We start from the raw sequence: 17,297 nt of genomic DNA on the forward strand, positions 1-17,297 counted from the left end.
TATTAATTATGCTTGATGACATGGAGGTAGCGTGGTAAGCCCCTGTTGATGGGACAACTGGCAATACCTATTACAGTACGCAGAGTAAAGAGTGCTTAACAGAGCACTTGTTGGTACTTTGACCAGTGGAGTGTATGCTAAGGAGGTAGCTGGAGTGGTTTATTTCTGTCTCTCAGGAAGGACTGCTTAATAGAAACTCCTCAAAAGGTTCGGCAGTAGGGGCATAATGAACGAAGGGTTTAAAAGCATTCACAGAAAGAACGAAGGGAAATCTCTCAGTAATCACAGGGCAGGGGAGGGGAAGGCAGGTGTGTTTCACAAGCAGGGAGGAAGAAGGGCGATGTAGGTGTTGGGTGAAGGAACATGGAGTGGGCTGAGAAGGATGTGGAGTTCAGAAGACAAGCAGTGTATTGCAGGATTGTAGGTGGGTGTAAGAAGCTTGAGAAGACTTGATCCTTCTCTAAGAATGTCTCAAAGCGATGAAGAAGCTAAGACAAAGTTACGCATGGGAGTTCTAGTGGGTTTGCCCAGATCTATATGTTTCTCATGAAGAACAGCGGTGGTTTCAGAATCCCACTGCTGAAGTATTATATGCGTGTAGCTGTGTATGACTGTTTTCCCCAGAGACAGAACCAGCTCTCAAAAGTAGGTGACTGACAGGGCTGCAGGGGTGGGCGTGTGTAGAGATAAATACACACACACACAAGCACGCCCGCACGCATGCCTGCCTGCCTGCACGCACACACACATGCGCGCGCACACACACACTCTCTCTCTCCTTGGCTTCTGTTCAGACTCCGGAGAATAAAAGCACTTTTGGGGCTCAGTGGACTGCAGTGCACTATAATTTTCTGGTGCAAGTCCAAGCTTGGTGAGCTCAGTCAGATTTTCAAAAGCCATAGTTTAGATTTTTATTCTTTGTTTTACTGAAACAGAGTTTCTGTTTAAAGATTCTTTGTCTCATTGCATAAGCTACCTCTAATGTTTCGGTTTCTTTAGTGGTGGTATAAAATAACTAAAATTGTAATTTGTATCTGTCAGTGGTCAGTAAAAACTTTTGAAATTATCAACATTTCTCTTTGGGTTTCTTTGATTGCAGTAGATTGCAACAGCTTTATCATTCCAGTTTCTCATAGGGATTGTGAATTGCAGTACAAAGACTGTGTGAAAACATTTCTGTCAGTTACTGTTATAGCATATGTTTTGTGTATGATTTATAAATTACTAGTAGTCAAAGCTAGGCTTTTGGGTTTTTAAGAACTAAATCCATTTTTCCCTTTGACAGAATTGTTCACCTGCATTTCCTGAAGAACATGCAATGAAATGTACTCAAAAAAGAGAAGTTTAGTCCTCCAAAGTTATAAATGCCAATTGTAATCCACAAAGGTGATTTAGAAAAGAAATTTAAACTTACTATCCCATCAACCATTTTCCATTTTATCTTTTCTTTGAAATTTATTTGCATTTCAAGAAGTCGTAAAGTGCACCTTTTCAAATATGAAATATTCCTAACAAAATTATTCCTTATAGTCCTCGAACTGTGCTTTCTGATTATCAGAAACTATAGACATTGGCTAAGTGTGTCAAATATGGCTCATTAATTTCAAGCATCTATCCATGTTTATGAGCCTGAAATCAATAAGAGTTGCACGATTTACACAGATACTGAGTAAGGCTTAGAATTTTAACAAGCTGATATAAGCCACATGATAAGGATTTCTGGATAAAATAAAAATTTCATATGCACTTTAAAGCCTTAGACTCCTAAGCTGTTAAGGTGATTTCAAAAATTGTTTTAAAATTTCAAAGTCATTTACCAAAAAATGAATTTTTTAAGTCCTCATTTAGGTACCTACACGTAAGATATCCCACTCTGAAAAATATTGATCACCCAGAAGATCTGCTAGCGATGAATGAAACCTGGAAGAACTGAGCACATCTGACAAGCGTGCTATTTTAAATGCAGGAAAATGTATTTGGGAGTCTAACCCCTGTAACCGAGGGGTTGAAAATTGTAGTAATCACCAACCATTTTCTATTCTTTCTGTAGTTCCAGAACTGCTTGAATCATTCTGTGCAGGTATCCCAAGGCACTGACCGCATCGGTGCTCCCAGCCTGCCAGGCAAGGCTGGTCAGCGGGATGCTGAGGGCGCTGTAGGAGGGGAGGGAAGATCTGTGTATGTGTGTGTGAGCCAGCCAGCCTCCCCAGCCGGCAGGATCTTTAAAGGACCCCCAAAATAAGATAAAGCGTGTGTATCATAGAGTAGAACTGAAAATTCTTTTCCTCCTTCAGCTTCCTTTCAGCAGCAGAGACCATCCAGCCTAGTCAGAGCAGCTCAAAGAGAGACAAAAGGCTCATGTCATACAAATAATAATTTGCAATAATTTTGGCATTGAGACAATGAGACATGGAGAATTGCAGTACCTCCATGGTATCAGTATATCCCCCATCACTAGTGAGTATTACACACATCCCTCCAGTTATCGTAGTAACAGTGTTATATCCATCTGTTCAGCATCAAAGCTGACAGTAGTTTAACAGCATTGCTTGGTTTTTTACAATCAGATTAAGATGGTTTTGGCAGCCAAGCATACTCTGATTCCAAATAGACGCAACTTCTAATGAGAGCTCATCCAGGTTTAAATTTTCTAGCTTCTAGCATGGACAGCGGATGCTCCAGAGACTGTGACTGTGGTCACCATTGCTCCAGACTTCCATGGCGTTCATAGTGGCTGCATCACCAACCTGAAGAAATATACTACTTACTATACATCAGTTCTGTGTTTCACCACGCCTGGCGATGGACCACGAAGCACACCCCAGCTCCTGCGGACCCTTGAAGACAGTGAGTAGTCAGCACTGGTAGAGAGCCTTAGTGCTCAGATTTTGTTTTGTTGGATATAAAAGCCAGCATTTTTAAATCCGGATCCTTTAAATCTGACCGCAGCTTCACAATCAGTTTGCAATCTCTTGTCAACTTACTTTGCGTCAGGTGACCTCAGCCAGTTGTCCACATGTGTTCTTTTAGCCTGTGGCTAATGAATGATGTTTGATATTTTTTTCATCATGGAGTAAACCTGGATGAGTATTTTTTACATTGGTCAGAAGCTGAAAGCTCTGTAGTCTGGTTCAGCTAACACACGACAGGTGTGTATGTCTGTGAACCCTTATGCTCTTCAGTCCATGTTCAGGCATCCAAATAAATGTGAATTGATCTTCCTAGGAACTTGAGCATGGGAACTTCCTATGGAGGCCTATGATTGATTTACAATTGTTTCCTTCTGTTATTCAATATATTGATAATGTCTGTATCTGTATTATATTGCAAGTGTTTGTATAAATGAACCAGGAACATAACGATGCAGTAACTTTTATTCTCTAAAACTGGAGTCAGGATGAAGTAAAATGAGCTGGATATTTAACATAAAAATTAGTTCCTGCATCAGAAAATGCTTGGAAGTGTTTGCTCAAGACATGGTTGGGACTAACAAATCCAGTGCATGTCTGGTGCAGGTAAACAACTGTATTGCAGTGGCCCTGGCAGCTGGCTGTGTGTCTGTGGTGATCTTGGCTCTGGCCAGCACTTCAGCATCTTCCTGCCATGAGACATCATAAACATTGCTGCACATCTACAGATCCAAATCAGAATAAAAAAATGTCTAATTTATCCATTAAGGTATTGTTTTTAGGAATACTACTTTGCCTTACTAGGAATCTTTTAGGTTAGTCAATGTTCCTGTAAAGAAAAATCTGATTGTCGTTAACATTCACAGAAGCAAGGCTCAAAGAGCTAATCCAATTTTTCATGAGATACTCTTGAAAGAACTTGAAGAAAATGAAATGGTTTCCCATGGATTTTCCTTTCGTGGTTAGCATCCTCCATGTGCTAGACCTGTGCCCCAAGAGCAGATAGCAGACTTAAAACCCTTCCTGTCAGAAGATCACTGAGAGCATTTAACTACCAGAAAACTATGTGGACTAGTATGACCTCATACTTGTTTATTGGGGGTTAAAAGCAAAAGGTGTGGAGGAAAGAGAAACGTGCTTTACGTTCCTGTGTGTAGCATTAACTTTTTTGCCTGTTTTCCAAAGGAAATGAAGCTTTTGGCAATGATGGTTTGTAAATGTACTCACCTGTCTGTCTTGGGTCCATCTGTCTCTCTCCCCCCATGACATTTGAACCCTGTGGCTAATTCCAGTGAGAACAGAAGAGTAAAGAAACCAAAGATATGAGAATCTTAAGATTTCACAAAAATTAACTGGCTGGGAAGAAGGAAGAGACCATTAATATTTCTGCTGAAGGAAAGGTTGCAAAAATGAGCTTTAAAGATTTTGCACAAAGTGGGAAAAAGGGCACAGTCAAGACATGGAAAGTATCTCAGGGAAGTGTTGGGATCATGTGCCATTTTAAACAGAAGAAAATTCCATCATGAAACGTAAAACAAGAAAAAGCCAGACTTTTATTTTGTAAAACATTTAAAACATTTCTTGGTGTATGCAACTGTATGTTGTAAGGGGCCTCAGCAGCAGAGATGAGCAGGATTTTTTCCCTTTTTTTTTTTTTTTTCAATCCTTCAGAGTTGCTTTCTTCGGTTTTCATGGTGACTGAGAAGTTAAGTGCAGGATGGTATAATGCACCTTTGTGGAGAACTCATTGAATCTAAGTTGCTTCAGGATTTATGTGGTGGGAAAAAAGGTTCGAAAGGACTGTCATTCATGTTCTCAGGTGATAATTTTCTGTCTGTATAGCAAAGTTAGTCAATCCTTTAGGAAAAAAAATAGTGCAAACAGATCTGTTTGCTGATGAACTGTAGGTCAAATAAAGTCTGACATGCAGTCAGAAGCATTGTGCCCTGGCTTGGAGTAACCTGCACCTGGTTTTCATTATGATGTTAAAATTGGACTGTGACTGCAGGAGCTAATTGGAGTAAAGCTCTGCGAGTGTACGGTCTGCACTTCTGCAGACACGTGGTCCCAAACAGTCATCATTTCTGTGCTCTCGTTGGGTATTCCTGAGATCATTCCTGAGATCACTGCCGGATCAGCGTTCTCTCTGTAATGCTTTGACTACTAGATATTGCAGAATGGATTTGGAAATTTTCCTCACTAGGATTGCAGAATTGCAAATGTGGTTGTAGCTGACCTACTGGCAGGCTTTGGGGTTTTTTTATCATAGCTGGAGGGGAAGGAGAAACTGGACTACATTGAAGAGGAAACAAAATACGAAATTGCAAACGAGAAATTGCCAACTGATGTCAGTGGAGCTGGAGGATACTCGGGCAGGGATCCAATGACAGAAGCACAGTGAATATAAAGTGAACAAAACCTCCTTTTTCCAGTACATCGATTGAAGAAAGAACAGCAGTTGGATCAAAAATCAGTCAGGATGTCTTCCTTGAAGATCAAAATTGAGGGAGGATGGCATATTCTTGACAGTCATTCCATTTTATGTTCTTTCATTGCACACTAGGGAGCTGAAATTTTTAAGAGCGCTTGAGCTACATCATAAAAATCCTTTAAAAAGTTTCACACACTTGTATTCATTTTACAGAAGACAGTTGCCATTATGTTGGACGTTTTTAGAGTTGTTTCGAGAGACTCTATCCAAGCAGTGGGTCGGTGACTCTGTCCTTGCTCTGACCTTGCATAGGCAAAAGTTTCTTTCTAGCTGTGGGGGTGCTGGTGGTGGTGCTGCAGACCCAAGGCCAGGTAAGCACACACAGCAGCGCAGGTAAACGCTGCACGCTGTTGTTGAGGGAAAACAGCAACGCGATTGCTTCCAGGATTGCCAGCTTGATTGTTCTAATTAGGTTAGATCAAGAAGAGAGGCAGAGAACAAGTTGTGTGCGAGTCTCCTGCTGCCGCTCTCTTTAGTTCTCTGCACAGTTAGGGTGATGACTGGATAAAATAATTTATGTGATGCTAGCCAGAGTGCTTCTGAACACCTTGCGTTTTCCCCTCTCCCCTGCAGCTCTCACTGATGTTTCCAGCAGGCTTCCCTTGGCCCCGGCTCAGTGTTTTATTTCTTCAGCCCTCACCTTGCCACATGAATCAGATCAAAAGTAAGTGGGGTTCTCCTGTTAACAGATTTCCTTTTCTGATTGCCAGAGCCAGGAGCGGTGGGACACCTGAGCTTCACTGAGATTCTGGACACGTCTCTCAAGGTCAGCTGGCAAGAACCTGTAGAGAAAAATGGCATCCTTACAGGCAAGTATCAGCTGCTTTCTCTCTTTTTTTTTTTTTTTTTTAGGAATGTGTGTGGGGTGGAATGTATCATTGCAGTGAAAAAATGTTTGTGTAATATTGCATTTAGGGAGTACTGGCTACTGTGAGCACTGGTTTCCTGGTACCTCTTTTGGGTAATTGAAATGTCAGTTAAGGCACCTTATAGAAAGTATGGGTCCAGGTACTGGCAGCTCATGGTTGTGGTCACTGAAAAGGCAGTCTGTATTAGAAATCAGCTCCCCATGGTGGTTCTGGTCTTATTAAATCTTCTGTGACCTCCACCTGTGTTACTAAATTTCTGAAACTTTGTGAGACAGTGTTTGGCCTTTGCCCCAAAGGTGGGGGGTTCCTACATGAAGTTTACAGCTGCAAAATCTGAATTGGCATTGCTAAGATTTGCAATCAAGACCGAGTCTGAAATCAGCATTATCTGTCATCTGTGATCAAATGATCTGGCTGTGGACCTTGTGACAGAATTTGCATGGCATTACTTTATTTTGTAGAAACTGTCACAAGGGTTCAGAATTGTCTTGCTTCTCTTTGATGAGCTTGCCATTTGACAAGCTGTTTATCTATTTACTGTATGCTAGTGTAGATACAACATCAGCAACCTCATTATTTTTCATAAAGGAAGCTCTAAATAGTTGAGTAAAACTCTAGTTCTTATCAACAGAGGCAATATTGTTTTCAGATGGGAAGCTATTGCAGCTGGACAGGATGGACATTCCATTTAACAAAGGCTTTCAAGGTTCTGAAGTACAAGAAAGCTCCCAAATTTTAAATTACTAGAGCTAGAAATCATAGCTGGGAAGGGAGAAGATCATTTCACACATATCAAAATATTTTGTTTTGGGAGCATTGACACTGATATGTTTAATTTTATTTTTTAGAAAAGTGTATTATAACTTGTAAAAACAAAATACATTTTAGGAGTTAAGAAACAATCAGGGCTTCTGGCCCCTGAACATTGAAATGTTATATCAGTCTAATTTCCTGAAACGTTTTAGCTTTGACAGGTCTAATTATTTTGATAGGACTTGCACTTGCCGGTGTTTCCTCTGTATGTCTGTAACATGCACCATTTGTGCGTGTGTCTTCTGTGCTGCTCATAGTGTATGTGGAGCCCTTATGCAGGTTATCTTATGCCTTTATACCATGGTAACCTTCCTGGAATATGCATTGATTGAAGTAGTTTGAGAACAGAAACTAATGACTTCTGAAAGCAGTATTGATTCAGTGAAGATGTCCAAAGCCTTCAAGCCCAAGTGCTTAAATTTAGGTATCTAAATCCAGGGCTGGCTGGCTAAGTGAGATGGTGCAATACTCATCCTTGTTAAGCACAAGCTGGCAGCACTATACTTAGCGTGGCAGAATTGCTTTGCTAGAGACAAGCTGCTGCCTCCCAGATTGGGTTGAAACCTGGTGGAGCACAGTGATGGACAGTGTTATATTTGGGGCAAACTGTTTCAGAAAGAATTAACTCCAGAAGCTCTGTTGTTCAGAAAGAAATACCCATGTAAGAATGCCCAGCAAAGTTGATAAAGAAAAGTCTTTAAGGATGCAAATTGTGTTTGGGAGAGAATAGCAAAATCGTTCATGCCCCAAGTACCTCAGAGGTTTATAGAGGGCTGCTTGGAGATCTGAGTGCTTAGGGGAGGCAATTATTCATCATTTCTGCTCATTGATATCTTTACTGGGCCTTGTTGTTCCCAGCAGCAGAGCTCGGAGGAGGAAAGCGCGGAGGGTGGCGCCCGGCAGCCAGCCTGCTCTGGGAAATTGCCCATTACTCTTGCTGTAAATCTCAGGATCTTCCTCGTTCTCTCAGTAAACATTGATTTATGAGGACCTGGATGTAGACGGACAGTTTGTGATTGGGTGTACTGCTCTCTTGTAGAGAATTTACTTCCAATCAACAGAAAATTATTTCTGAAACTTCTCTGGCCATTCGGTTCCGTTAGGCAGTGGTTTGTGGGGAGGGCAGTGCCCAGGCATGCGGGAAGGCTCCGCGGACCTTTCCTGTGCTCCCCCTGAAGCCAGAGGGGACACACTCCCAGCCCAGGCTGGCCAGGCTCCCCCGTGACCGTTTCTGGCAGCCATCACATCTGTAAAACAGAGAGCGCGTTTTTACCAACCACATGTCCTAAAGTTCTGCCCATCTGTCACTCATTGTGGCTTTAGTGCTACTTGGGGGTATGGTGGATGCTGTTCCTTTCCTTCAGCGGTTCTTTTTTTCATCTGTTTTTGTTCTGCATGATTACATTCGGCTTTGTGTCTGCTCGGTATGTATGTATGTATGTTCATTTTTTAATATGACTAGAATTTAACTATCCATTCAGGACTGAAATATCCAACAGCAAACTCTGCCTCTTTGCCTTTGCTTCAATTTGCATGTGAGCTCAGGATATTTTTCCGGGTGAATATTTTTTCAGAAAATAGGTACACAGACTATGTGCCTAATGGGTGGGAAAGCTGGGTTTCAACCCTGTGGTTACAAAAGAGAAAATAGAAAATGTTCAAAGAATAATCACCAACATTTGATGTATATCCAAAGCTTATCTAGATGGGGGAGGAGATGCCTCAATCACTTAAGGTTGCCTAGTGTGTGGCAGATGAAACTTTTGGTTGTTTTTAAGTAACAAATGGATAGAGGGAACGTTAAAAGTCCAGTTCCTTCTTCTGGTTATTTATTTCTTCGAGCAACCCATCTTTTTTATTGTGAGGTGATGCCCCCTGATTCCCTTTGCAGAAACCCACGCAGGGTTCGGAGCAGGTGCAGCCAGCCCATCCGCTGTCCTCAGGCAGGCAGGTGAGCTGCAGCACGGCCCTTGCCCAGCCTCTGCTCCATTCAAGGCTGCACGGGGACGTTCTGCCGGCTGGGGACACGGCTGCCGGTTCTGTGTCCTCTGTTGGGAAGTGGGGAGACCAACAGCTGTACCTTTCACAGACTTCTTCTCCTTCTTCTGCATTGCCCTGTCTGGAGCAAGCAGCACCGTGGCTTTTGAAAGAAAGGGGTGTTTGTGATAGTCGTTCTGTTTGGAACTTTCACACCTTTTCACTGAGCATCTGATAGAGGGGACAGTCACCCTCCATCTCTCTGTTCGCCCTTTATTGATAAAGGCAATACAGTCCTGAAATTTTGTCAAAACCTTCATACAGATGATAATCTTGTCTGTGATACATAAAGTCTGATCACTGGTAAATGATGCCTTCCCAGAGCACATCAGAACGTCACGGTGTCTCTGAGAGATTGGTGAATTACTGACTTACTTAATTCCCATTCAGATACTCACTTGGAACTGGTTCCAGATGAACACTGAGGAGTTTTTCCCCTTCCCCTAGGTAGTTCATAGTCAGACAAGTGGTTGCAGTGTAGTGGAATTGTTGAAATATCCCCTCTCCTTATCACTGCCCCTTCACCTGAAATGTAATTAGCGACTATGTGAGCACCCTGAGCCCATTTTCATGCAAAACTGGGTTAATGTCAGCTAGTACCAGGGGAAGAGTAATATCTCACACCTCAAACTCTCACAGAAATATTTCTCACTGTGCTTTTAGTTCACGAGCTGGTTGCTTAACACCATAAGGTATTTTGCTGTGTCAATTTGTATACGTTAATCAGCTTATCTTGTTAAAAAAAAAAAAAAAAGGAGGAAGAAACATCAAGCCCACCAGCTGCTCTGAATTCCTCATCTTAGATGATGGGAACAGGAGCCCAGCAGGGATTTTCTCTAGCCAGCAGCTTGCCTTGTGCACGGTTCACTCAGTGGGGTTCCTTTCTGTTAGTCCTTTTCACTCACTTCCATTTCAGAGGCATTCAAGAGCTATGTGTATTCCCCCCACCACTTCTCCCCCCCAAGTCAAGTCACAAAGAAAGCTGCAATCAAGCAAACTTTTCAGACTCGCTCTCTGGAGACTGGCACAGTGAGGTTCAAATGGGTTCAAACGAGAATAAAGTGGGACTGGGCAGGAGGAGGACAAGCGGATTCGGAGGTAAAATTGAGCAAATCAGACAGTAGAAAGTTTCAAAAGTTCTTGGAAGGCAAATGGCTATAAAAGTAATAAAAATGAAAACCTGGTTGTGATAGAGGAGTAACGTGGAGGTCAGGGTGAGTGCAGTTTTGGACAATGTGTTGGCCACACTATGGTTTTGAAAGAAAGGATAATGATTCACCCAGCTGAAGGATTTCTATGAGGAACAAGCAGTGGGGAGTAGAGGTTTTTCGGTTCCTAGAAGATTCGCACAATGTTCCTGCCTGATTGTTATTGTCAGGTTGGTGAGTATTTCTGCTGATGGTTACTTCAGCCTCGAAAGGGAGTAGCCTTACTAAGCACACACAGATTTTTAATTAGATATTCCAGCTGGTGAGAAGGTTTTACATTTTCCAGGTTTCTTCCTATTTGCTTCATCGAGTTCACAGAATGAAAGTCCACCCTTCTGCAACGTTCATTCCTTACAGAAACTATCCCTGGGTTTCCTAACCAAGCAAGCAGCGTATCGTCATAGAAAAAAGGGCGCATCAGCTGAGACTCCCATGTCCCCTAAGCTGTAACTTGATGGGCAGATGATACCCTGTGGGGTACCTACAGCAATTGCTTATTGGAAATAACAAAATTCGAAAAATACTTGGGTATTTTAGCTGGTGTTTACTTCAGTATTCTTTATTTTTCTGCATATAAAACATGGCCACAATGGAGTAGAATGAGAAACAAGTCATGCCACCACTGACCACAAGCAAATCGTGCGGATGCAGGAATTTACCAGTCTCTGGGTTATTGTATAACTGTGCTTTAGAAGAAAAAATAGACTTCATCACTGCTATGGCCCCCTGACTTCTGTGTAATGGTTTTTCAGGGTACCAGATCTCCTGGGAGGTATATGGCAGGAATGAATCTCGCCTTGCCCGCACGCTACCCAACACGACGCTGGAGTACAAGATCACCGGGCTGTCGTCTCTCACCACCTACACCATCGAGGTGGCAGCTGTGACTGCAAAAGGCAGTGGCTGGGTCACGTCCTCCACCATCTCTTCTGGTGTACCCCCAGGTTGGTGAAACTGCATTGAAACAAATTAATATGGGCTGATTCTTCATGTATCTGTGTTCCGAAGATCACAAATTACTTTGGTTCAGTAATAATAAAAATGGTTTTATTTATAAAACATCTGAATTCTTTACCGCGTAATACAAATTTAATTTTTAGAACAGATTAAAACATCAACATCAGCACACTTGCAATTTGAGATTACCGGAAAGTTGAGGCTGTTTAATACAAATACAAAAAAACTTGTAGGGATGGCAGAAGGAATGGACAAAGTAATAAAGTGGATACAATACAGAAATTCTTGACATTTACAAAGTAACATAAGAATGGAGCCTGAATCAGTTCAGAAAGGATTGCTTAGGGGAAAAACAGAGTTTGGGTGATGCTGAAAGGGAAAAGTTTTTCCATTTTTATGTAGTATAGCTTATGTCACCTAAGAGAGGACAAGTATAATGAAACTAAAACCTTATTTCTATGATCTGAGGGTTGTGGCCTGAGAAACATTTGGGAGGAGAGAGTCCTGTACTGCCTTGTCTGAGTTGCCATTTGGGCACTTGTAAATTTAACCTTGTTGCATTTCGGTTTTCAAATTCTGTGCTCTCCCTCATCCACTAGAGAAAGCAAACTAAAAAGCCAATTCATACCTCAGACAAACTGTTTCAGTTAATTTATAACTTACATAAGCAGAATTTTCCAAAGTGGAGCAGTTAGTGTACATCACTGAGGGTAATCCAGTTTTTCCGTTTTCTGGTATTTTTGAACTTTTCTGTATGTCTTGAAGTATGTTTGCCTTTCTTTTCCCTAATCATAGGTAACTGTGACAAGCTGTAGACTGGATCAATGCCATGCTCCCTGTTGTTAGCCAGATAACAGCATTATCCGCCTTGGTCAGGGTTAGTTTATCGATCGTAGCTCCCACAAATGTGAACTAAGAATCAAGAAATACTGTGCATTCATGCATACTTGAAATATATGCCAAAAAGCTGCCCTTTTTTTGCCTGTTGCATTTGGACATAGTACAGCATTATGAATGATTACTGATTATAACAGTAATTTCCATTACTTATGAATGCAGGTACTATTGGGAATTTATTCTAAACAATCTATATTTAATCTCTTTCCTGGGCTTGCTTTTGTTGATAATACAGATAATATTAAAAATGTAAATGCTGCTGTAAGCTTGACTGATGTGAGGCAAAGATCTGATTGGAACTGCGGATTTTTCCTCATAGAAGGTCACCCTCTTTATTTGCAAGAATTTTTTAAAGAAATTATCTACTTTATTCAGGCATCAGAAATGCCCTCTAAACCCCATCTATTACAGGTCAATACAAGAATCACACAATCTTCCCCATACACTACCCAAACTTTTGAGTCTTTTTCTGTTGTTAATACATTAAACTTGTATTCACTCTAAGAAGTAAATGCAAATTATTGACATTTCATTCTGGAGAAAGAGAAGTACTGTGGGATTAGGTGACCTGGCAAGTGACTGGCAGATGTGGAGCTGGGAAGTACCTTCCCCGCTGAGCCATCATGCTTTGTCAGTTGAGCAGCTTCTCTAAAACAGTAGCTGTAATTCTGTAGATGGGCGCTTTCTTTTCTCGTTCAATCTATAAAAATGTGGTGCATTCTCAGAGCAGCAGAAATAGTAACGCTGTATGTAATGCTCTGCCAAAAAGAAAAAAAAAACAACCAACAGCTATTTTCCTTATTATAATTGTTAGCAAGGTATTTTATATGCTGCAACACTGAATGTCAATCTGTGTTACCAGGCCAAAGACAAAGAGCGTTTCCACCTCCCATTTCTATTTCTTCAGAACTTCCAGGTGCTCCATCCAACCTGGTGATTTCCAACATCAGCCCTCGCTCTGCCACGCTTCAGTTCCGCCCAGGGTACGATGGCAAAACCTCCATCTCCAAGTGGATAGTCGAAGGCCAGGTACGTCCCTCACAAATTAGCTCTTTATGAAGTTTCTGAAGGCTTAAAAATGGTCTAGACAGTGAGTTGTTGTTTAGATTACAGTTTTTGTTTACTTTTGGATCAAAGCTCTTCAGTAAATGTCCTGGTGGTAGCTGTGCAGGGGTTCCTGGAAAGGTTGGGAATGCAAGGGAGCTCGAGAGGCTTAGCTGAGAAATGTCTGTGCAGGAGCCAGTGAGAAAAGGATCATGTGAATGCTGTAGCTTCTGTTCAAAGGAACAACAACAAAAAAATGTAGATATTTTATATATATGTATATATATATATGTATACAAAGGTGAGAATGCTTATCCTTTAAATAATTTATGTGGGTTTTTGTAAAGCAGCTTTGCTTACGTTCAGAAGAACACCAAATGCATCATCAGCAACACATACAGCAAAACTTAAGTCCATCCATTTATTTAAAAAAGAATTTGAAACCTGTGTTTAGGTTCTGTTAGGTGTATTTTCAAACCAGGTGCAAACCTGGAATTATCTTAGTCAGAAGTATAGGAAGAATTGCACTGAACAGTAAAGATACCATTATTCATGAGTCTGAGTGTGTTTTTCTCTTATAATGGATTGTGCTGAGTTTTTCTATCCAGGCCTCTAGATGTGAATAGGATGAATTCTCTTCTTCATCGGATTTAAACAATATCCCTCTTTCTGCTGTCATTATGCCTTGGAAGAGTTATATATTCCTCATTTGTTCTTCTGACAGATGAGATTTGCTTCTTCCTTTCCACCCACAGAGCTTTATAAATAATATAATCTGTTTTTAAGACCAAATGTTGGACTTCTTAAATCACCGTCACCACTTGGACGTGTTGATACAATCACTTCACTTGGTAATGAGATCGCTGTGAACGAGTTGGTACATTTTGTACCATTTACATACACACTATTGCATATCATGGAATTAAACACTCCACGCCCATAATATGGTGGCTTGGCACATTCTGAGAAGCATTTTTGTGGTGGAGCACCACTTTGATATTGCTAGAGATCAGTTAATTCTGTGAGTTGCAGAACGCCACCAAAGTGAAGTAAATGTGAATGCTTTAAAACAGTGATAGTAATTACCACGATGTTCATCTGCATCCTTGAAGAGCCCTGGGTACAAATAGTGGTTAGAGGGTTCTTGGCATGCAGGAAGGGAAGAGAGGAACTTTCTTGTTCACAGACCCTCATCAACATCTCATGCATTGCTAGGAAAGTCAAGGGGTTAGTGGTTCTGATAGAACCTGGATCCAGGAATGAGAGATCTTCATTTGGGGCAGGAGCACAGCCAAAGTCTTTGCGGAGTCTGGGCAGTTCTTTTCACCACAGCTACCCTGCAAGTTCCTTCTGCACCGTACCTCACTGTTTAGCTTTGGCATAACAAGAAAAGTTGTTCAAAGTGGGTTTAGTTAAAAAAAAAAAAAAATCCTGCTCACATGATTAACAAAAATCTTTTTGTGTATGCAGAGAAATTAGTGACTCCTTAAGGATGAAGTAAATCCTGTTTCCAGGTAACAGCTGCATGTAATCCTATGTTCACAGCCCCTTTCTGCCAACACTCTACTCAAATTCTTTCTTAAAGTGGGATTTTGCAGCACCTTCAGTCAATCCAAACCACAGTTCTTGTTGTCCTGCTCTCATTCCTTCTTTTCATCCCCATCACTCTTACCAAGACTTCCTTACTCCTGCCTTCTGCGTGCACTGATTCTGGTGTGATCATACCTGGAGCTGCTACAAGACTTGGTCCAGCCGAGAACAAATGAGTTTCAGACAGATTGACTCTGTGCAGGCCACGTGTGATCAGAAGAGCACCGTTGCAAGGACAGGGGATGGAGACATGGCAGTGGGAGCAGAGATGAAAGGGGGAATGCTTCTGTCCTGACTTGGACCTAAGTTGCCTTGGACCTGCCCTCTGGACTGCACAGGTTTCCCTGCCTACCTTTCAAAGGCACACAAGCCTTCACAAAACAGATGCCAGTGACACCCCAGCATTCACTTGTGCCTTCCACATACTCTGTTCCAAGCGGTGATGTCTGTGCTGGGATGTAGGCTGCTGTTGCAATGTGTATTTTGGCATGGACAACCATCTTTGTTCCTTAGGACTAGGTTAGCTTGAAGGGCAGCAGTTATACCCAACCTACAGTGGTATTTTCTAAACAGAAACGTATGGAGGATTTTTTCTTTCAGGATCTTTCATTCACTGGCCCATGTACAGCCTTTAATAGCACTGTCAAGTGTTTCATGCCTTATCATTAAATTAAAAACCACTTAAGGTGTGGGCTTGCATAATGTGATTTTAAAACAGGTGGTGTTGCTGAGCGATAGGATCACATTTAAACCCTTAATTTGTATGTTCTAGTGTACTTTGCAATTAATCAGTTAAATTAGAGAATAAAGATTCTCTCTGAGCAGGTATGGGGACTACATCTCTACCCATTTGCACATTTTTTGACCATTAGCCTTCCTGAAAGTTTGCAACAAGGTGCAGAGTAGCAGAAAACAGCCAATAGCTTGGGAAAAAAAAACCATGTTGTAGTTAGTACAAGATCTCGTACAGCACGATCTGTCCTGGGAGGAGGAGAATCAAGCTGATCTCCTACACAGCTCTGTTCTCTTTGCACTGTACTTCTGCTGCTGGTGTCTTCATGGCAAAGCGTGACCAACAACTACTGGCTGCTGTCGTGTACTTCATCTGCGTCCCCCCCTGTACAGCTGGGTGGTGGCTTTGCATTGGACATCCCTTGTGTATTACATCATCTCTTCCATCTCTACTGGGAATATCCCCTTTACTCTCCGTGTCTGAGTCCTTACAGACAAACTTCAGCTCTTCTCTATTCCCACCCAAACAGCCTGCCGCCAGCAGGTTTGCCACCTTGGTTTCTCTGTGTGGTAGAAAGCTTCCTTCATAAGGGCAGGTCTAGAAAATCTTCCAAGTCTTCCATTTTGGCTGGGTGCCATTTTTTGAAGTCTGATACTTCATGAACAATTTAGGTGCAAAACACAGCTGGGAATTCCAGTTGACGTGAAATTTTGTACATCTGGCCTTGGCTTCTGCTTTTTGTGCTGGGGTTTAAGTTCATGGGAGCCACTGTGGAACTAATTCTCAATTATGTCAACGAACATGAGAGGGGAATCAGGTCTTTAAGATTGTAGTGTTGGTAGGTACTGAAATATCAAGCATCAAAAATCCTATTTCTGTGTTTCTAGTGAAGCTACATTCTGTACTTCTGAAGGGATTTCTTAAAAATCACCAGACTCTTTGTTTTTCTTCTTTACATTGGACTCAGAGGAGTGGAGGAAACTGGATTTCCAAATGGATAACTACAAAAATGTACCAATGCTATTTAAAAAATATTTCTAATATTGTTTTTGCATTACATACAGTATAATTTAAAGAGAAGAGGGTCTAATGTGATATAAAGGTTCTGCTGACACTTGGTCAGAGGGACCAGCAGTAACTGCCTTGTGGCACTGACACTCACAGGTAACGTGCTCATCCCCAAAAATGTCAGTAAATCCTTCCAACCGTCCTGTACTCTCAGATGCAGTTAGAGTATAGATTATAAACATTTTTTCTGGCAATTGGCAACCAAGAATGATCGTGAATTCCTGTTGTTGTTCACGTGGTTCCACGTTTGCACTCTATCTGCTGCAATCCAGTTTCAGCATATTTTTCTCAGACTGGATTTTTCCTGGGGTTTTGTCAGGCAAAGGACATAGGTGATATCATCAGGACAGAGCCTTGGCGGCTGCTGGGCTAATTAGAAAAGCTGGGCTACCTTCTGCCAATTTTGATGTGGTTTTGTGGTGCTTAGTGGTGGTGTTGAGGCAAGAGAAGACCTGTGGAATGAATGGCTTAAGGCCACTGGTGAAGAGCTATCGCGAGTCATGGAGCCATGAGTGTATGGGCTAATAAAGAAAGTGGTTTGGCTTGAAGTCTTTCTGCCATTTTGAAAGAGATTTTGTATGAATATCATGGTGAGCAGTAGGAGAGTTTTAAAGTAGTAAAACCCTTTAAGTAGTACCACTGCGTTCACTTGTAAAGCTGTGAGTTGGGAAAGTAAGTCTG

General features: G+C 41.6%; 1 protein-coding gene across 4 annotated transcripts in view; it reads left to right on the forward strand.

Moving 5' to 3' along the window:
• Positions 1-17,297, forward strand: part of SDK1 (sidekick cell adhesion molecule 1) — a 412,596-nt gene that overhangs the window by 302,451 nt on the left and 92,848 nt on the right. For all 4 annotated transcript variants that reach the window (XM_056336241.1, XM_056336245.1, XM_056336244.1 and 1 more), the window contains 4 exons: positions 2,655-2,847; positions 6,111-6,209; positions 11,080-11,271; positions 13,089-13,210. In XM_056336241.1, coding sequence (XP_056192216.1) covers positions 2,655-2,847; positions 6,111-6,209; positions 11,080-11,271; positions 13,089-13,210 — 606 coding nt within the window. The remainder of the gene's footprint in view (positions 1-2,654; positions 2,848-6,110; positions 6,210-11,079; positions 11,272-13,088; positions 13,211-17,297) is intronic.

The sequence above is a fragment of the Falco biarmicus genome, chromosome 4 (genome assembly GCF_023638135.1).
Source record: "Falco biarmicus isolate bFalBia1 chromosome 4, bFalBia1.pri, whole genome shotgun sequence".
Lineage (NCBI taxonomy): Eukaryota > Metazoa > Chordata > Aves > Falconiformes > Falconidae > Falco > Falco biarmicus.